Source organism: Schistocerca piceifrons, chromosome 7, assembly GCF_021461385.2.
Source record: "Schistocerca piceifrons isolate TAMUIC-IGC-003096 chromosome 7, iqSchPice1.1, whole genome shotgun sequence".
Classification (NCBI taxonomy): domain Eukaryota; kingdom Metazoa; phylum Arthropoda; class Insecta; order Orthoptera; family Acrididae; genus Schistocerca; species Schistocerca piceifrons.
Window position 1 is genome coordinate 407,381,028 of NC_060144.1, and position 22,955 is coordinate 407,403,982.

At 36.1% G+C, this 22,955-nt stretch overlaps 1 protein-coding gene across 1 annotated transcript in view; it reads right to left on the reverse strand.

Annotated features, from left to right (window-relative positions):
• Nucleotides 1–2,335: 2,335 nt before the first annotated feature.
• Nucleotides 2,336–22,955, reverse strand: part of LOC124805244 (putative neutral sphingomyelinase) — a 115,079-nt gene continuing 94,459 nt past the window's right edge. Inside the window, exons 7-8 of the mRNA XM_047265755.1 lie at nucleotides 17,700–18,020; nucleotides 2,336–4,337 (exon numbers count right to left, since the gene is read on the reverse strand). Coding sequence (XP_047121711.1) covers nucleotides 3,964–4,337; nucleotides 17,700–18,020 — 695 coding nt within the window. The 3' untranslated portion in view covers nucleotides 2,336–3,963. The remainder of the gene's footprint in view (nucleotides 4,338–17,699; nucleotides 18,021–22,955) is intronic.

Genomic DNA, 22,955 nt, shown 5'->3' on the forward strand with positions numbered 1-22,955 from the left:
GGAGACAGGATTGAACCGTCGTCCTCCCGAATATATGCTGTAGGTACTTGCTAATTTGTTCACTCCTGTGTCCGCTTGAATATGATCTTTGTAGATACTGAGTCATGTAGGTATAATTTTGGGTTCCAATTGATTAATTTTAATACAATTCATTTCCATAGAACACTCCAGAAAAATCAGTTTATCATTGGTTCCTGGAATCTGGTATTATTTGTTTATCTCAAAAACATTCAATGAATAATATTCCATGCCACATGCAGAAACTGAGTGAATGTAAGAAGAATGACACCATAAACAAAAAGTCATTAAAAATATTGTAATGTAGTTGTCTGACAATGTTAATTCATTAACTACCATCGTAAAAATGCAATCCTACCAATATTGTAATTATATCAAAAGTTCTCTTCTGTGTTGTAAAATATTATGTTGTAGCACACTTTTCATGAAATATTACCTTTTAACTGTATTATGTAATTTCTCTAAAAGTGTTTAGTAAAATTTTGAGTGTTAAAACATTATATATGGTTGCATGACAGAGACCATGCAGGCAGTTTTTGGTAGAGTGTTCAGAGCACATGAATTCGTTATTACTTAGTATTTGTACACAGTATACAAATGTTGAAATGTTTTTAGAATTTGCAATGTACAATTAGTGAGAATTGAAGAAGGTCATCGAAATATGGTGTTTATCTGAAGCAATAAACAGAAGGTAAAAAGCAATGTGGATTTTAGTTATTAATGATAAAGAACGTACCCAGGCAGCAATTAATTCAACCCCTCAAAAAGTAAACTTCATTAGAAATCAATTTCAATTCTGCGTTTCTGTTCCAGTCACATCACCCACAAATAACAATTTTTTGCTGCTTGCAAAATCTGAATCTTTGACTTCGAATCAAATGGTACTGTAACAAGCTATATAACATATTTTAGTTTTGTATTTCCTTACGGAGGTGAAGGTATTTCCCCAAAGTGCAAGTCACATACCTAATTGCAAACTGTGAGAAGTAATCTGCAAGAGATTACATATCTGTCCCCATATATTACAGACATATTCATAAAACATAAATAAATTAATGAACAATAAAAACTAGAGTCATGCATAATAAATGCAATCTTTACAGGAATTCTATGAAGTTTATTGGTACGTTTTACATTTTTGGCATATTTATAATACTTTAGCATCACAGCGTATCACAATAAGTTTTGTACATATTGATATATATATATAATTTTTTTCCCACAAAAAATCCCTAAAAACTGCATTTAACCTTAATTGGTACATAATAAAAAAGATCCAGCAATAAACGAAATATGAGACAGTCCTTTTCATGATATTGTCATTATTCCATCCTGGATTTTCCACTGTTTGACACGAGACATTTCTGATCTTATAACATGAAATTACTAAGTTCAATTACCCTTAATACAGATTTACACGCATGTTTCAGCATTTTATGTCTTTACACAACAAAATATTACTTGAGAATACAAAAGCTGGAGCACAGCCATTTCATATGAAATAGCACATAGTTTCATGATGAAGACAACAAAGTAAAATATCTAATATTCAGCTCCTACTACTAAAATCCCTTTCTCTCTCTTACTGCACTTCCACTTAAATTCTCTGAAACATAAGCAAGTTTTTCCACTTTTAGTGAAATGATGGCTCCAAACAAGTTGCATTGCATTGCTTGTGGGTGCCCATGTTTTACAGCAGTCCCCATAATGACATGGTGTTCATGGAAGTTAAGAATTTAAATTCATACAGCATGTGTGTTTAAGCAAATATATCACCACCCATACACTGAGTTATTAATGTTTTTAAAAGTCACTGTAAGGTATGAATAAAATAAATGTAAAATTTCAAATACTTCTTACAACATATTACAGTTGTCTTAACATTGAGCACTTTCCTTTAAATAATTATTTACTGAAAAAGTTCTAAATTATAAGCAGAATCACATGCCAATGAATATACTATTATGGGGCAATTTGGATTAATTTTATCACCATTATTTGCTGTCGTTAAATATACACACAGTCCACATTTTTAAAATGAAAACCAATAGACAGTATTCACTTTAGCTTTATCACAGAATGTGCTTCTACTTGCTGTAGTCACAACACTAGATACAGCCAGGAACATTCATTTGTTGTTGGTTATCTTGTGATTTAAATAAATAAATAAATAAATAATACAAAAACACAGTAAAATAATAATGTATATTACACTACAAACAGCAAATCTAAATTGAGGGCTGTGTTGGTAACTGTTTCATGTTTAGTCCACAGTCATAGTCAGCAACTACTGATTGAAAATTAGTGTACATCTTGGTACTGAGTCACACTATTTATTGCATAGTGTACAATACTGGGTACTACATCATACATTTCCCCTTACGAATTTTATGCTGCAAGTTGCAATAAATGGAAGTAATAACACCCAATGTAGCTACAATTGAGAAACTTATTTTCAATTTTAGACCACTGAGTGAGAACCATATTGCATACATGGATAGGAATGTTAAGTGAATAAGATTCTAAACCTAGGAATTCTTACCCAACAAAGAGACAGGGTAACATAATTTGAGCTACCTATTATCAGTCAGCTGCAAATGACAGGTACCGAAATAATAGTGTTATTCACATCATCACTATAAAAATATGTTAACATTACCTTTTTTTTGTTATAAAAGACAGAGTCTAATGATACATTTTAATAACTGAAAAATTCTTGTACAACAAAAACTATGTTTAACAGGTATTCAACAATTATTTATATTCTGCTGCTCTACAGATATTTTTAATGGACGGCTGCACAGTAACTTCTCATAAACAATACGGTCATGACAGCATCCATATTACTGATATGAATATTCAAAAATCATATTTATCCATCTAATACCATGTACAACATAGTTACGAGAAAACAATTTATGCTTCTGATATTAAGAGGAACACTTTGTAACAAATGTTATGCCTTTTTTATGTTTGCCAAAAGCTATATAGAAAAAAATCTTTGCTACAAATAGTGACAGTCCCAAAACAAACAAAAATTCTACCACCACCTGATAACAGGGATTAAGATAGCTAGTCCCTTTTGTAAAAACTATTAAAGACATCCCGTTAAAACATACAAATGTTAAACTTGACCTACTGATTCATTCTACCCATTTAGCAATGTTCATCACAACTGATGAAGGATGAAAGCAAGCTGTAGTACAACTGTAGGGAAAATGTTAGTAGTTATTTGCGCACCACATGGAATGCTCCAGTTTTATTCTATTTCTAATCAGCAGAATACAGATATGTTCAGCAGTATCGAATAAGAAAAATGCCTGTGAGAGAACTTAACCTCCAGCTAGTTTTGTTCCTCAGAAAAGGGGGGGGGGGGGGGGGGGCTAGTACTTGGACTAAAAATGAAAGCCTGCACACACACACACACACACACACACACACACACACACTGAACAATCTCTTTGATAGCCAAAGTGATGCTTTCTTTCTTGTTCTAAAAGTATTGATAATTAGTGACAAACAGAGGTGGATGGTCTGAGATATAGGTGAGCAGCAGATATCACAACCTTACACATTGTATTTGACGCACAGTCATGTGCACAAAATGGTTCAAATGCAAGACTGGAAAGCATAAACACAGAAGATTTTCTTAACAAAAAGTGTTCACTAATGGAAGAACTACAAATTTGTAGAGAAATATTACACAGCTTGGTCCTCCTAAAAAAGATAATAAATGCTAAGTTAATCACATACACAAACTATAAAAATTAACTACACCACAAACACAAGCTGTTGCAGACTTTTAATCAAGTGGCAGTATGGATTAGCACACACATCTGAATAAACTCTGGAATTCTTACTTTATTCATCAGGATGGCTTCTCGAGACTCATTCTTCTGAGCTGCAGGGGCGAGCAGTTATAACTTCTCTGCAACTGGTAACATACTATGATTTTGAATCTGCCCTAAACCAACACTTATGAAGAAATGAAAAATTTGGAATAAGTACTGACTGCCTATGTTCCCCTTGTGAATTATGCCTTGTCTCTTGCAAAAGTGGCTGTCCTGTATGGTTTTCTACTATATCCATTGATTCTGAGAGCAGTAACTGCCTAGAACCCATATCAGTGTCCTTTTTGCTTTCTGACACCAATAAACATTTGCTTTGTCTACTGCTTCTGTTACTAAGGACATCTGACTGATTAGTCATGCTACTCTCACCCTCATCAACTTCAGATGTAAGTGATTGTCTAGTCTGTTTGCTATTTTGGCATCTCTCTCTATGCTCAGCCCCTGCAGCCTCCATCTGAGCCACAAAGCCTGTAGAAGAACAAATCTATGCATTAGCACTTACTGCACATATGGCAGTCACAAGAAGAGCAAGAGAACTAATGGCATTCTTTATTTTAAATGATTACTTCCATATTTTTAGGTGCATTAACTGCACAAAAATATATCTGCAAACATATGAAATGAGGTGCAGCCTAAGTAATAATGATAAGTTATTATGCAACAATATTTTGTGACAAAATGGTAACAAAACCTTTGCTACATTTAAAGTTACGTTGAAACTAACCAATATTTTTAAGAATTTTTTGTTCCATAGGAGCTTTTATAGTTTTAATAACTTCTTGCTTTGCACTTTCACGATTCAGTTACACATAATTGTCCATTACATTTTCATAATATTCCAATAACCTTAGCAATAGGAAAATTTCCTTTTTTGATTTGTAAGAAGCTTTCAGGTGGTTCCCTAAGTTGCTTTCTGCTCAGTGTTGGCAATTGGTTAGTTGAGTCTTCTATGCTGGTTGGAAGATGACGCAACTGTTTTTAGTTGAAGAACTACTGCTGAATATAATAATTAGTGTTTCAGCTATTCATAACAATTCATGTTGTGATGTCCAATTAACATCAGATCCTGTTAAAATCAGTTTCTACATGATGTGATTCAATGTACTTATGACAGTTACAATGAAACTGAGGAAATGTGCCAATTTAATATGAAATTAATCAACTAATTAACAATATTTCTTAATCAACTAATTAACAATATTTCTTGATAAAGTTTCACAAACTCTGCCTGGCTGAGAGAGGAGGAGGACAGGAGTAACACTTCATTAAAAAACTAGGTTCACCTGGCCTGGGTGATGGTACTTGTCAGGGTGGTGATGAAGACCTCAACAGTAATGAAGGTGGATATGCAGATCAGAGGTATGGCAGAACTGGCAGCCCTGCTTTTGGGGATAATATAAAAGCTCAGTATGTGCTGGACCCTTTAGTGGAAACTGAAATTCAGCACCCAGTGGCTATTCTCCAGGTTAGGGGCGGCTGCGAAAGGTGTCTGTACTAAGGTTAAGGGCAGCCTAAACTGAACTCTGGGGCTTACAATCTCAGTTTTAACTCTGAGGAGTGGGCTATGCTCTCCCTCCCAACTATCTTCAACTTAAGGCATGATAAAAACACATGCAGAATGTACGACTCACACAAAAACACCTGCCTGGAATGCTAAACATCAATACACTTCTGACTGGACAACATTGTAAAAAGCAGAACACCTGTATACGGCACTACAAGAGACCAGATACCTGGATAAGAATCCATTTCATTCAGAAGAGTTTATAAAAGGTAAACCTGTGATAAAAATAAGTCCAACATACTGATCCTGGGGACAGCCTTGTAGTCAATAGGAACAAGACTGAATCGAACATCAATTTCACCTCCCCATCGAGAGGATCTCGCTCTTGTCCATTCGATCTGCAAATAAAGCTTACACTTTTATCAATGCACATGCCCCCATAAATGAAGATAACAAGAGAAACCCTGAAAAGGTAGATGACTTCTGGGAAACTCTCGAGGATGCAACTTCCACAATCTCTCAACATCATGTAAAAATCTTGCTTGGAGATTTCAATGCTCAGCTGGGCAGAGAAAATAAATATGGAACAGTTGTGGGAAACAACCTGAAACATAGAAGAACAATTAGAAGCGCTGAAAGCCTTATTGCTTTTTGCAGATAATTCAACCTGAACCTAATGTCCAAGACTTGGGTCTCTCCCAACACGACACTTGGGGAGTGCCAGATCGACTGAGTCGCTATAACAAACCAAATCATAAGGAAATCCTGAACATCACAGTGAGAAAAAGTGACAATATCAAATCAGACCACTACCTTTCAGAGATCAAAGTAAGATTCCAGCCAAACAGACCCATATCGAGAACAAGCAGGAAGCCCACAATCAGTATAGAGACACTGAAGCAGAATCTAGATAAATACCATGAAAACCTTTCTAATATCGATATAAATGGCTGAGAAGAGATCAGAGAATACTTGATCACAGCACCCGAAAGTTTGGGAAACCCTCCAAGAAAAAGGAAGCCCACGTGATGGAATGTAAAATTTGATGAAGCACTTGAATGAAGAGTAAAATCCTGGAAGAGGTGGAATCCCAACAAAACTGAGAAAAACTGGGAAGAATTCAGGAGTGAAAGGAAAGAAGCAGTCAAGATCATAAAACAGCTGAAAAGAGAGGACATGACACATCTAGGGTGGAAAAACTGGATGAACAGTTTATAAATAACAATATCAAGGTGTTTTTATCGAACCAGAATAGGGGAGCTCCAGGGTATCAACTGCCAAATCTATGCTTTAAATGTACAAATGGTAGTATAGTTACTAGCAACAAAGAAAACTGTGAGCTCTTGGTGAACGATTTTAATGTGTCGGTAAACTGCAAAGAACCTTTGGAGAGACAGGATGCCACGAAACTAATCCATGAGAATCCAGATTCTAAACTGACAAGTCTGGAAGAGATCAAACAGATAATCAAAGAGCTCAAAGATAACAAAGCATTAGGGGAAGATGGCTTGTGGCAGAAATGTCGAAAGTCAGAGAAGAGATCACTTCAGAAAAAATCCATCACCTTATAGAAGAAATATGGAACACGTGACAGACCCCAAATGACTGGAAATATATAGAAAAGGTAATTGAACGGATCCAAATAATTACACCACTTTCAACCACTTATAAGATACTCTCTGAAGCTCTACTGAGCAGAGTTGAAGAATAGGCTGATCACCTCACTGGAATATACCAAGCTAGTTTCCAGAAAGGAAGATCGTGTGCCAAACAGATATTCAACATAAAATGCATTCTGTGCACAAGAGCTATGTGGAACCAGAAAATTGTGGTGATCTTTGTCAACTTTAAAAATGCATGCAACTCGACAGATAGACAAACATTATTTAGTACCCTGGAACAGTCTGGGGGAAAAAAATTAGAGAAGTCTCTGAACAAACACTGATAGGAACCATCTCCAAAGTCAAGTTCTTTGGAGAAATTTTTGAAAATTTCTTATCTGTTTGAAGGCCTAGCAGGGGTCAGAGGAGACGTATTACACCAATCCTCTCTCACATCATACTAGAGAAAATAGTGAAAACTTGGAAAGAGGCTCTGAATTTGAAAGGACTAAGAGGAATATGCCTTGGGAGGGAATAACAGAACCTGGACAGCAAGTGTTTAGCTTTTACCGATGGCCTTGCCCTCTTAGCCAACAACCAAGAAGTTGTTCGAAACATGCTTGAGTCTTCCTGAAATCGCAGAACAAATGGGTCTTAAAATCCCCTACGAAAAGATAGAATATAATCTGGAGGAATGGATCCAATGTAACAGACTGGATACAGAGGCAAACAAAGGAAGAGCCAGGAAACTAGACCTGGCCTACAAGCTAACACAGAACAAGTACAACAAACAGGCATTACCCTACAAGGCCACAATCACACACTATAACTCAGTAGTACAACCTAGTACAACCTGAAGGATTGTATGCTTTGGAGTGTCTTATTTCAGATAAGAAAGGGGAGCTACAAGAACTTGAAAAGAAAAAAAGGAAGATTCTGAGAAAAATACTCGGACCACAGAAGACTACTGGTGGGAATTGGAAAATGAGGAAAAACAAGGAACTCTACATACACTGAAAAGACCACAGACACAATGAGGAAACAGAAGTTGAAGTTTTATGGACAACAACTAAGAATAGATGAAATGCAGACTGACCAAAAGTGCCTTCACCCACATCAGGGGGTTAAGAACCACATGTAAATGGCTAGATGAGGTAAACAGGGATGCTGCGGAACTTGGAATTACGCCGCAGTTAGTGGACAATAGAAGACAGTTCAGAAGCAAAGATAATGGTGTAAAATCATTTCAAGACAAACCACCAAACAAGAGGCCCAAACGGATAATTTCCAAGGAGTAAAGAAAAATAAATAAATAAAAATAAAATAAAGAGGTTCTGTAAGCAGAAGTTCTTTGTAGTCCATAGTTGGCGAAGGTCAGAAATTAAAAAAAAAAGTTAAAGCCTTCTAAAAGGCTGCTACACACAAATTTATGCTCTCAAAGCCTAAGCTGTTCATTCATTTAAGAGCAGCATATTAGGCCTAAGTGATAAGTGACAATTACAGGGCACCAGCGTACTGTCAACGCTAATGAGAGTTTATTTGTTTTGGCTATGAAACTACATTTAGTGAACTGAGTCATCAACAGGCCTGATTTATAATCTAAGAGGAAGGAAACAATCACTCTAAGGAATTTTTATACCACTTTACATTTAGTGTGTTTATACCAAGAGGGAAAAACAAGAGTTTATCAATTTATTCTGTGAACATTTGGTTTTAATGATTTTTAGCCATAATACAAGACATATCCCTCTCCTTAGCATTTTGTATCCTGCTGCAAGAGACAAAATCAAGAGCTGTGGAGACAGTTTTTTTGCATTGTCTAATTTCTAATTCTTCAAAAAGAGAAAAATTTAACACTATCTTGACTAAATAACTAAAACAGTGGGCTATGAAAAGTTAGGTATAAGAATATCCCTTAAACCACAACTATAATCTCAAAAACCCATCGTCACAAAAGGATACAAACACCAGCCACCCTGCACTTTTTGGCAGAACTTTTAAGTTTTTATTTGTAGTTTAAAATATCACATTCTTTGCAAGCACACGCTACAAAGTTATACTGCTGTTGGCATAACTGTTAACACAAGTTGTGTAGATTGCCCACACAGCAAAGCCAGACATACACATTTAGTGACATTTGAAGGACAGTTATGAAGAAGTAAAGAAATATTGCACCTGAAAACTTTTTTTGGTAAACAATTAGTGCAGATGGAAGTAATTAAGGAAGACGACAGTTTAAAGTCCCACTGACAAAAAGGTCATTACAGATGGAGCACTAGCTAGGATAGGACAAAGATAGAGAGGGGCACTGGCTATGAAATTTTTTAAAGAAACCATCCTGGCAATTGCCTTAAGTGATTTAGGGAAACCAGAATACCTAATCTGGATAACCAAGCAGGGATTTGACCTTGCTCATCCAGAATGCAAGCCCAATGTGCTAACAACTGCACCATTCTGTTTATTTATTTAGACAAGTTGATTCATGATTATGAACATGAAACTCATACTAAATGTTCTTGGAATAGAAAAGATTGGAAAATATAGCTACAAACGGAAATGCAGCAATATGAAAAAACAACTTAAGTATAAAACACCATAACAAGTAAGTTCCCAGCTTTTGGAAAAGGATGGCTACTGGTAGTGAACTGTAGATCAGGAAAGGCTAATTCGATGAAAATTTACATTAAATTGAGAAAGGCGTAAGTAACCAACAGACAAGACATTACACAAGAAACTCATTTATCTGGCTCTCATTAACCTGGATTTCCAGTTTATCTGGATTTTTTTTTGCTTCCTTTTCCATTTGTTTTAACACAAAAATGTGCAGCATGCAGCAAGCTTCCAGATACGTTACTAGAGTCTGTGTGAATCTATTCCTTACAACGTTAAAAAGCTGTACCAGTATTGTTCTTCTGTTCCCATGTTTGAGTGTCTGTGTGAGTGAAATGGCTTTGAAGCAAACGAAACTGGTTGTGTTTAAGGACAAAAAGTTGTAAGCAGTACACAGAGCAGACAAGGGGAAACTGCTGAAAAATGTAGTAGCAGAATGTGGTATAGGGATATCAACTGTGTCAGAATGGAAGAAGAACTGAAAAGAAACTCACTATTCTGCTTCAAAAGATGACTCAAGGCAGTTTGCCGAATTGTAGTAAAATAAAGAAAGCCAGAAATGAAACACTGGATGAAGCATTACTTGTTTGGTTCAGTGGGAAAGAGAGACCATGGTGTTCTGATATTGGGTCAAATCCTGCCAGAAAAGGCACTAAACTTAAGCAGCAACCTATCCAATGACGATCCTAACTACACACCCAAACAATATTAGTTGGAAAGCTCATCATGGCATACCCCTGCTTTCGGTGAAAGTTTTTTTATGGAATACAACGGCTGTAGAAAACTTCATCAAAGAATTTTAGGGTGTTATTTCCTCCAAAAACTTAACTACACACCAGATTTAAAATGCGGATGAATCTGGACTTTTTTATCGGATGCTACCTAGTAAGATGTTGGCTTCCACATTAGAGCAGAGATGTAACAATAGAGTTAAAGTTATGGTTTGTAGAAATGCGACCAGAATACACAAATTCCATTGCTGTTGATAGGAAAATCAAAACATCTTCATGCATTGAAACATGGTCATCGGTCCTGTTTGTCAACTGTCTAAAAATCATAAAGATATGCAGGGATGAACAGTGGCATTTTAAAAAACTGGTATAATGATGATTTTGTGCCAAGTGTGAGAAAATACTGGTTATTGGCAATGCACTGTCGCACCAGAGAGTGGAGCAGGTTGTCGATGGTGACATCAGTGTGAAGTTCTTCCCTCTTAACATAATGGTCCTTCTACAACCCAAGGATCAAGGCGTACTGGAGTGCATCAAATGGGTATACAGAAGACTGCTACTGTGTAAATTAATTCAAGAAGGGAAAAAGTTGGTGTGTTTTGTGTATTGAAATTGGTAAATATCAAATATATGAATTTTATGGTTGCATCTTCTTGGGATTAAGTTATTGAACTACTGATTCTGAAGTCACGGAAAACAGTATGGCCTGGTATTCGTGATTCAACAGCTGAAATTTGCGAAGTCTGCAACATTCCTGAATTTCTTTAAATGTTATCACACATTCCTGGTTGTTTGGATGCAAGAAATAGTTGCAAAATGGCAGCGAAGCTGGTTACAGCATGATGACTGATGACAAAAGTTGTATTGCTGCCTTTTGTACTACAGAGAAGGGCAGTGTTGATGAGGTGGACAACAAAAGCACCTTTTCAGGGAAAGAAATAATTCCTCATGGGGATGCAGTGGCATAAATGTTAAAACTAGTAGGTAACCTAGAGTGGACAACAACTCCAGCCGATCTGATGTTAGTGAATGGCTTAAAGGATCATGTTGCTCTCAAACACCACACAAGCTTAGAACACAAGAATTTTACACACTATAGCTGTAAATAAACTAGAGTAGACTACAGTAAATATAGAGTTCAAGTGTCAATGAAGCTCTTCTTGTTAGTGGCAAAATAATGGGTTTGTATATTGTCGTACATATCAGTTTTGCATTCAGTAGAATTTTTCCAGAAATCTTGATATTTGTTAATCCAAATTTCATCTGGTCCCACCTAGTTCAGATAGAATGAGGTTCTTGTATATGCAGAAACTAATAGAAGACTTCTAAAAGAGCAAAAACTTCATGACATGAAAATGATGATTAAAAACAGAAAACAAAGACATGAAGTATAAAGTATAAGAAAACAGACAAAAACATGATGAGAAAGAAATGACAAAAATGAGTTGAAGTAATTTAAAAAACTGACAGGGGAAAGTTTACGATTGTCTTCTCTTCAGCAAATTTATCTATGAAGTCTGGTACAAAGACTGCTATCACTTTACTCCAGAGGAAAGTCTGTAGACACTTTAGAAGTGGTATATTCAATGTTTGGTTCATGATTAATAGATGTTAATGGTAAGCCTAGGTGTCTAGATTACAGGGAGCCTTTGATGGCACTTAATGGCTTAGTATTCTCAGATCATTAAAATAATTTCTGTATTCTACCAACTTATACAACTCAGTTAAAATTTATATTTATGAGTGGCATTTTTGTCTGCCAACAATATCAAGACTGACAGGAAAACAACCTAAGGTTCTTGTTGTGGGACAGGATTCTAGAACATATTTTATGTCTGCTTCCTCAAATTACACAAGGCTAACTATTGCTTTTGCTGATGATTTGGTAATATTCCAAAAGGAAACAGTGCCTCACAGTAATGCAAAATGAGCCAAAAATGAAAAAATTCATTCCGATGAGCAAAAGTCCTCTTACTAACAAGAAAAAGAACAGAACATAAGTCTATACCTTCTTGAACAATACTGAAATGATGCAAGTTGACTTACTAAAATTACTTGGAATAATTGTTAATGATAACTTTAGATTCAACAATCACATACAGCATGTCACAGACCATTGTACAGAATAAATACATGTTATCAAAACAGGTCAGATTTAACAGGGAACTTGGCGCCAAGAGTTTACAAATAATCTACAGGAGTGTTATCAACGATCTTATCATACACATCTCCATTATGGATTAACACTTTAATCAGACAGTCCAACTGCAATAAGTAGAAACGAGTACAATGATTAAGTAATATCAAGATTATCAAAGCCTACAAAATAGTATAAAATTAAACACTATGTATTTAGTCAGGTATAGCACCAACAATAATCAAATTTAAAAAAATTCCAATTGAATACAGTTGGAAAAATTAAAAAGAAAGAAAAGTTGGGATGCCATTCACCATAAAAACTGACTTCATATGGCTCCTATAATTCTTCTTAACAAAAGTATTAACATGCAAAGTACTCACTGACAGTATACTACTGTAGAAGGAATAGGAGCAGGAATTGCAATTCTCACCTACAAAATGTCAGTCTCAATAACAAAATGTAAACAGAGCCATGAATACTCAATGAGACAAAACACTTTATTATTGTAAAGGTTCTTGGCAAGCTTAACACATTAGACAGCTTAAAAAACAGCAGTAATAAGACAGAGTGAAGCAACATTATATTCTTGGAGGAATCCAAACCAACACAACAGTCTATTTGAACAAGCATGAAGTAAGACTTGAATGTTGCAAAAGAATAATTAGTTTATAGACTTTACATGGAATGAAGCTCACACATGCATTTATCTACAGAAATGAATTGGCAGACCAACTGACCAAAGAGGCATGCAGGTCACACAACACAAATTCCATGAAACACAGCTCTGGAAGAATAGGGGGCAACAGAAACAAAAGGAATGATTACAAAATAACATTTTTCAAAAGTGCACGAAAGACATGTTTAAATTACGAATGTCTCACAGCAATGCAATGGGACACAGAAAACTTAATGTTACTATCATTGATTCAGAATAACCAATGATGCAATGGTACTGAAGACAATCAAACTGTGGATGAAAATAGCATAGCACAGCAAATACTTGAAACAACAAACAAAAGAAAAGCTGAAGTTGAAAACTGGCCAGTTAGCAAGAGTGAAGTGGTACAACTGTTTTCAAAAATACATATGTAATTACATAATTCAATGGAATTTCCAAAAGTTTGAATCTGAATAAATCACCAATTGCAGCACAAAATCTGAACTAATTTTAAAGCTTAAGAGAAACAATGAAAGACTCAAAATGTCTGTTCTGTATCTACAACAATGATTCTAATTAATGAACCACCAGTAGTATTCCTTTATAAAATAGAGGTTATTAATGAGATTTAGAAAGATGCAATTTTCAACAGCTCATGATGTCGTCATTAAAAAGTACAGTGAATTATAACTACTAAGAACAGGGACACAAGATCAGCGCATTACATAGAAATTGTGAGAATAGCTCTGTAAATTTAAACAAGAGTTGATGAAACCCAAGAACGCAAATCTTATCACTTGTTCTGTATAGCCAAATGCACTCAAAGTGAATGAATATTCATTTGTAACTACATCAAATACATAGAAAACAAACAAATGTAAAGATACTTACATGACACAGTGAAACTGACAGATCAATGTTTATCATTAACTATCCTAAAGGATGTGATAGAATATGGTCAGCTTTCAGTCATCCTAGCTGATCAGCAATATGTGTATCAATGTCAAAATACCAGACCACGCAATTGTGTTTATTATTGTCAAGAACGGCCCTTGAGCTGCACACTGTATAAAGAAGATATGGTGTAATATGCCACCAACATTGTGGTAATTACTGGTGAATCACTAGCTCAGTCAAGGAGAATATGGAAAGGAGTTGGCAATGCCTTGATTTTCACCTTAACTTACTTAGGTAAATTGGGAAAACCTGAATCAAGGTTAGTGGATGGAGATTTGAACCCTTTGCTATCTAGATATAAGTCTAGTCTTTTAATGCTAAATAACTTCACTTGTTATGGGAACAGTTAACTAATTTAGATGGAATTTTCTACTTTGGAAGAACAGTTCAAAGACCTATAAGATAAAACACTGTTTTCATAGTGACATCAAATAAACACTTAATAACTGACCCAAAAAGTCTTCTCAATATGCAATGTCACTAACAGCTGACAATTATCTTAGCTGAGTCAAGGCATCATTCTGCAGCAGGACAACACCTTGACTCGGCTGATAACCTGAGAAAACGTCATCATCGAGATTCACTGTGAAAGTCTGCATTTCCATATAGACAACTATCTTACTGGGTAAGAGTGATGAGCATCACAAACGAAGACCACAGAATTTTTTTATTTCCCTCAGATGCAATCAACAATTTGCAACAATGACACACACACTTTTCCTGTTACTATGATACTTACTCTCTTTCTAAACCTCAATGCTGAAATGGATTACGTATCTGACTTGTACCAGATATTAATATATATATTGAGTCTGAATTTTTCTCCTTTCAAATACTTAAGACCGTTACCTCACGTAAGTTCATGAAAGCTTGCCCTTCTGTCAAAAACTTCCATTAACATATATGCACATTTAGTTATTCTGTTTCAACATCCATTATACACCTTGAAAAATGTTCATCATCCCTCATTTCGACTCCTGACAATTCTCTCTCTTGTTCATATGGACAGACTCCACAATCAACTTCACAACAGGAAGGTAGAACATGGTTCTCTTTGTATAGGAGACTGAAAGGGCAATCCACATCCTTAAAAAGCATAGAATAATAATAAGAAATGTGTCAATGTAGAAGAACAGGGACACAAGATCAGCGCATTACATAGAAATTGTGAGAATAGCTCTGTAAATTTAAACAAGAGTTGATGAAACCCAAGAACGCAAATCTTATCACTTGTTCTGTATAGCCAAATGCACTCAAAGTGAATGAATATTCATTTGTAACTACATCAAATACATAGAAAACAAACAAATGTAAAGATACTTACATGACACAGTGAAACTGACAGATCAATGTTTATCATTAACTATCCTAAAGGATGTGATAGAATATGGTCAGCTTTCAGTCATCCTAGCTGATCAGCAATATGTGTATCAATGTCAAAATACCAGACCACGCAATTGTGTTTATTATTGTCAAGAACGGCCCTTGAGCTGCACACTGTATAAAGAAGATATGGTGTAATATGCCACCAACATTGTGGTAATTACTGGTGAATCACTAGCTCAGTCAAGGAGAATATGGAAAGGAGTTGGCAATGCCTTGATTTTCACCTTAACTTACTTAGGTAAATTGGGAAAACCTGAATCAAGGTTAGTGGATGGAGATTTGAACCCTTTGCTATCTAGATATAAGTCTAGTCTTTTAATGCTAAATAACTTCACTTGTTATGGGAACAGTTAACTAATTTAGATGGAATTTTCTACTTTGGAAGAACAGTTCAAAGACCTATAAGATAAAACACTGTTTTCATAGTGACATCAAATAAACACTTAATAACTGACCCAAAAAGTCTTCTCAATATGCAATGTCACTAACAGCTGACAATTATCTTAGCTGAGTCAAGGCATCATTCTGCAGCAGGACAACACCTTGACTCGGCTGATAACCTGAGAAAACGTCATCATCGAGATTCACTGTGAAAGTCTGCATTTCCATATAGACAACTATCTTACTGGGTAAGAGTGATGAGCATCACAAACGAAGACCACAGAATTTTTTTATTTCCCTCAGATGCAATCAACAATTTGCAACAATGACACACACACTTTTCCTGTTACTATGATACTTACTCTCTTTCTAAACCTCAATGCTGAAATGGATTACGTATCTGACTTGTACCAGATATTAATATATATATTGAGTCTGAATTTTTCTCCTTTCAAATACTTAAGACCGTTACCTCACGTAAGTTCATGAAAGCTTGCCCTTCTGTCAAAAACTTCCATTAACATATATGCACATTTAGTTATTCTGTTTCAACATCCATTATACACCTTGAAAAATGTTCATCATCCCTCATTTCGACTCCTGACAATTCTCTCTCTTGTTCATATGGACAGACTCCACAATCAACTTCACAACAGGAAGGTAGAACATGGTTCTCTTTGTATAGGAGACTGAAAGGGCAATCCACATCCTTAAAAAGCATAGAATAATAATAAGAAATGTGTCAATGTAGAAGAGAAAAAACTAAAATGTTTACTTAGCTGTTGATCCATTTTCGTCCATAAAAAAATTAATGATAATGACAAAAAGAAAACCTATATGTGCAAGTGTAAAGTTATGTACTTAGCACCTGACAGAAAAGAGATGCTCAACTGAATCATTAATAAATCAAGAAATTTATCTATTCATCTGGTCCCAGCATTGAATGAGTAATATTTTGTTACAAACAAGTTTTGTATCACACATCCACACAACAGCACTTCTGTCTACACAATAGTTTCGGTGGTTTCATCTTATGTGCTAGAGCACTCATTCATCACAAGGCAATTCAACTGTACATGTTTTAAAATTGGCTCCTTGATTCTAAAATTCTCGAACTGCAAAAAATATTTGTTCAAGAAACTGAAAGCAAGCATTAAATTTTTTCTGTCACAGGTAGAAAAACTATTTTACATGTAAGTGAAAAGCGAAAGGTAACAAAAGGGGAATAGTTATTCACCTCATGGCAGAAAGAATGATAAAGATAAGGGTCTGTTTGCAGGTAATTCATCATTTGTTCAGCCATAGAGTGAGAGTGTCTTTTTTCTCAGTATGAAAACCAGATTGTCCAGAATTTACAAGAAGATACTGTTCTGTGTAAACGCAGTGATTATAACCACAATTTTTATGAGCTAAATACTGTTCCAATATTTTTTGGTCTTCTTAAATAAACATTTGCAGACCTAGTTCACCTTTTAAAATAAAAAAAAAGTTTTTAGAATTCAATAGAATTTCATATAAAATGTATAAACAGGGGCCTATCTACTACAGTGTTACAGAAAAAACTACAGCTCTGTACGTTTCAGAAGCATGTAGTTTTAAATTGAGCTTTGGTACACCCAAGAATCGAGAGAAAAGCTAAGATATTTATCTCCCAAAATAGTTTAAATTCACATTTAGATCACTGCTGCTTCCCCACATCAAAATGTGGTCCCAAAATAAATGAGCTTTCTGAGTACGGCAGAGTTCTTAAGTCTGCCAGCACTTGCAGAGAAATTGGCAAGATAATTTGTACTGGCAAGCTATAAATGCGAGTAAATTTGAGCATTTGTATAAATGCTTGCACCCCATCTATAAATCTTTACCTGCCAGACGCAGTTCTGCAGCAGCTAATGTCACTTCCATTGCTAACTTTCCAGCTCGTATTGCATTAACTTCTATTGGGTTCCACAAAGAACACATAAAAAGTGTAAAACAAAACAAAATAGAAGCCACAGCAATAACCACATCGAGTATCTTGTCATAAGCTTCTGGCGCATCAAATACTGTTGCACACACAACTACGACGAAGAACAGCACAGAAAACACCCAGTAAATGCGGCGGGATCTTCGAAGCTGGCGAAGTGCGCTGCCACAAACTGCCACTCCCTCAGTCAGAGCGGGTATTGGATCTGGCTTCGGTTCATCTGGGGGGGGAAAAAATTAAATTTATTTGTAAGCATACTCAGCAAAGAGCTGTAAAGGATGTGTGCTTGCAGCAACACAATTCTATAGGAAACAAATTTAGCTTAAGTCTTCATGTGTGGCTCCCACTTGATTATGAGAAGAGAGGCACAAGAGAGAACAGAGAACTAAGGAAGAAACTTGAGAGAAGATGTGGAAGTACAACAGAGTCACAAGATGTACAATGACAGAGGGAATAGGAAATGCAGGAGACAGTTTGTCAGGAGCAGCATATTGCTTAAATGATCAAGGAGTCTTAGTAAATAGTGTAACAAAAAAATTGTGATTTTACCTTTATATCTAAAATTGCTTAAAATTGTGAAATATTTAAGTATTATGGTCCTAATATTAATCAGATTATAACTTAATACATTAATTGTAACTGGTCATGTGTGTGAGATTTGCATTGGTGTGTGTGTGTGTGTGTGTGTGTGTGTGTGTGTGTGTGTGTGTTGACTATTTTCGACAAAGGCTTTACTGGCTGAAAGCTCACTTTCTGACAGTCTTTTTGTTGTGCCTATCAACAAATAAGCATCTCTATTATATGGTGAGTAGCAACTATACTTTTCATAATATTGTTAATTATAACACAAATACACTTCAATGGAGCTGGAGCAGTTGCCCAAAAGAAAATTATTTAATTCTGTCTTAATATCCACCATGCATTACCCACAACACATTTACTATGCTGTGACAGGGCCTTGAATGCTTGTGTACCCACATAGGTGACTCTTTTCACTTCTACCATGGATTGCTATGGAGATACAAATATCTTGTAACTGGGAAAGGGAAATATATCTAATAGCATGAAAGAATAACAGTCAAGTATTATAAAAATTACTGTACTGTATTAAGGAAAGTTATTAGAAGTCCATAAGTATGAGTATTATGTCTGAGATTAGCAACTCCGATAATAAAATTAAAACAATTTGGAATATTGTTGAAACGGAAACAGAGCAACCAAGAGCACAGAAAGACAGTATTACCATCAAACTGAATGAAAAGTTTATTAACAAAAAGTCAGATGTTAAAAATATTTTTAATAATGATTTTCTATATGCTGTCGAGAAAATAGGATCAAGTCCTCAAACTGGAGACATATCAAAAATGGGGTGCCACAAGATTCTATCTTGGGTCCCTTATTGTTCTTAATATAGACTCACATTCAGAAAAAAACAGAACACCTTGAATGACTAGAGGCAGAATGTTCATATTCAGTGGACATGTACATTAGTATGGTCTGCAGGAATGATTAGGATTTCAGTCACCTTGGTTCATCGTGTGTCCTGTTGCCTAGTAGGCGCATGGTCTGCCATGGGCCCTGATAACATGTTCCATGCATAATGGCATCGACGCATATAAGATGCGAATGGGATCCTGTGGTATAGCCATCCATGCTGCAGCCACCTGATTCCAAAGTTCATCTGTGGTGGTTGGCATTTGGCCACAAACACTGCACCTGTCATTTCACCATATCCCAGACATTTTCGACTGATGATAAGTCTGGTGATCTGTCAGGCCAGGGAAAAAGGCTACCATCATGTGACACCAAGATGACGTGTTCATGCAGCAACATGTGGTTGTGTAAATGTCTGGCTGAAAAATGGCATCTGAGGCTTTGTGCACGAATGGTATGGCTACAGGTTGCAGGATGTCATTCACATAGGTCACACTGATCATAGTGCCCTGGGCATGCACCAACTGTGATTTGTGGTTGTACCCAACAGCACCCCACATCATAAGGCCTTGAGCTGGGACTAAGTCTTGTGCCAGTGCAGTCACTGTGATGCCACTCCCTCCGCCTGCGGTGAATCGAAATGTGGCCATCATTGTCAAACAAACAGAATCTGAATTCTTCTGAAAACACTATCTGATGCCTTTCTTGTCACCAGTGATGACGTTCTATACACCAATGCCGTCTAGCATGTTTTTGCATATTCGTCAAAGGAAGACAGAGAAGGGAACGAAGCACACTGAACCCCCTCCATAATAAATGGCGATGGACTATCACCCCTGAAAGTGTATGATGTGTTCCACTAGAGTCGAGGAGGCCACATATCTGTCCTGCAATGATATTGGATGAGACATTGATCTTCTTGGGGTGTGATCTGGCTGACGTGATCTGACCTATCTCGTCGTGTTCTGTGGCCTTACATGAACCATTCTGCACACACCTGTTGCACTGCTGTAGCGCTCTGTCCCACACAAGCAGCAATTTCCCAAATGGATGCACCACATTCTTTCACGCCAACAATGCCCCCTCTTTCAAACTCACTGATTTGATGGTACAGTTTGCTTATGCATCTGCGAGGCCTCCTGCACGTCTGCTCAGGTCACACTGATCCATTCCCTTCGGTTTATAATGACAAGAAGAGCCGCCAGCACATTTTAACAATAGGTGGTGCTGCACAGCGATTTCGATGTTGACTTTGAATCTTCTGTCCGAGATGGTTCAAATGCTTATCATTTCTGAAAAACATACTAATGTACATGTCCTGTGAATATGAACATCCTATCTCTAGCAGTTCAAGGTGTTCTGTTTTTTCTGAACATGAGTGTTTATTAATGACTTGCCACTCTATAACCACGAAGATGAGAAGCTAGTTCTTTTTTCTGATGATAAAAGTATAGTAATTGCAACCAATAAACAAGAATTAGCAAAGAACATTGTAAACAATGTCTTTCAGAAAATTATTAAGTGGTTCTCTGTAAATGGGCTCTCATTAAATTTTGATAAAACACAGTATATGCAGTTCAGTACAGTATATGGCACAACATTATTAATAAATATAGAGCTTGAACAGAAGTCTGTAGCTAAGGTAGAATATTCCAAATTTTTGGATGAGTGCATTGATGAAAGATTGAATTGGAAGAAACACATTGATGATCTGTTGAAATGTTTGAGTTCAGCTACTTATGCTATTAGGTTATTGCAAATTTTGGCAATAAACATATAAGTAAATTAGCTTATTGTGCCTATTTTCATTCACTACTTTCATATGGCATCATATATGGGGGTAATTCATCATTAAGGACAAAAGTAATCATTGCACAAAAGCATGTAATCAGAATAACAGCTGCAGCCCAGCCAAGATCACCTTGCAGACATTTATTTAAAGAACAAGGGATATTCACAATAGCTTCGTAATATGTATATTTACTTATGAAATTTAGCAATGAAAACAATCCACTTTTGACAATAAAATGTAATTGGATAGACAAAAAAATCTACTCACTTAGTGGTGGCAGAAGAATTCTCATCCATCTGGTACATCTACCCTGACCCGCGGCTCTGGGTGACATTTCCAAAATCTACCCCATTCCCTAGACCTCTCTAATCATTTTCTTTCACCCCTTTTCCTACACCTTCAAGCATTCAGCCTAAAGAAGGAGCCACTGACTGAAAGCTGCCTGATTATAACCTCCTTTTACGTGTGTGCTCTGCTGCCACTTGGCGAGTAGATTTTTTTTATCTATCCAATTACTTTTCAGCTATGAAATTTGTTATTTAACCCATCCCAAGTCAAAAGCAACAGTAATGTGCATAGCTTCAACACTAGGAGAAAAGCTGATATTCACTACTTTGGGTTAAATCTTTACTTTGGCACAGAAAGGGGTGAATTATGCTGCCACAAAAATCTTTGGTCGCTTACCAAATTGCATCAAAAGTCTGACAGATACGTATTCATGAGCTATGGGACAAATATTAATCTAATCTAATATGAAACAACTGTGTCATTGCATCACAGTATTACATTAATTCTTTTCCATATTTCTTGAGAAAAACAGAAATATTGGTAATGATCAAGGGCATTAATGATTTATGTAGTGTGGGCACAAGATTGTTAATTTTAGGAATTTTGAAATATAACATTCTTAATTTTAAATCACCTGTCACAGTTTATTCTACAACACAATATTAATACTAATGAAAATTATGGATGTAACACAGGATCCAAAACTGAATTTTTAAGTTAACATGTATAGGACTTCCGGGCCATCAATTTACTCTAGAAAAATATTGACACATAATTGCACTGCTACCTAAAATAAACTATGCAAAACAGTTTCTCATGAATAGCATAGTTAATGTTTTTTTTTCTTTTTTTTAGTTAGAAACTCTTTCTCAATACTATTCACCACAGCAAATCGATATATACAGCCACCTGAACCTGTGTGATGGAGGTAAAGGTAAACCTACATTCTCAGAGCTGTTCACTAGAGCATGCTGTGTCTCCAACAGTGAATATAACAATGCAGCTTGTGTGCACTGTCCAGTCTGTCAACATGCCTCACAGGGAAATTTCAAGCTTAGACTGTGCTTGCATTGTCACTTTACAGCAGGAAGGGTTACCAGCCAAACAGGTGTAAACCACATCAACATCATTCAAACATTCAACCTCTATCATGAGAGACAAAACATTGAACATCTGTCTTTGCAATAGTCACTTGTGGCCAATTACACTAGCTAATGTCTCCTATCTAAATTTACAGTTCATAGTTATCCTGAGGAGAATGCAACACAACACTGGGTTGCCTTTTTAGAAGTATCTGGGAGTGCTGTACCAATCTAGACAGTGCTGTGGTTGAAGAAGATGGGCAAGGGAACACCTGGAATTGAAACTGAATCAATATTGTTGGGTTTGTTTTATAGTCTAGGGCAGGATTTTCCTGATACGTGATGATTGTCTTCCAATTTCAAGGTCCCAGATGCCAGCGCATGTCTCAAGCATCCCGTCATGATTCAACAGGGTGGTCAGTCATACTTAGGCCTGGAATCATGAACTGATGTTAAGATATCTCACTTCACTATCAAGTTCACTTTAAAGGCTGTGCAATACTGGGACAGGATCATTCATCTTATTTTCCAGTCCTATTGTGAACACTTAAGCAACATT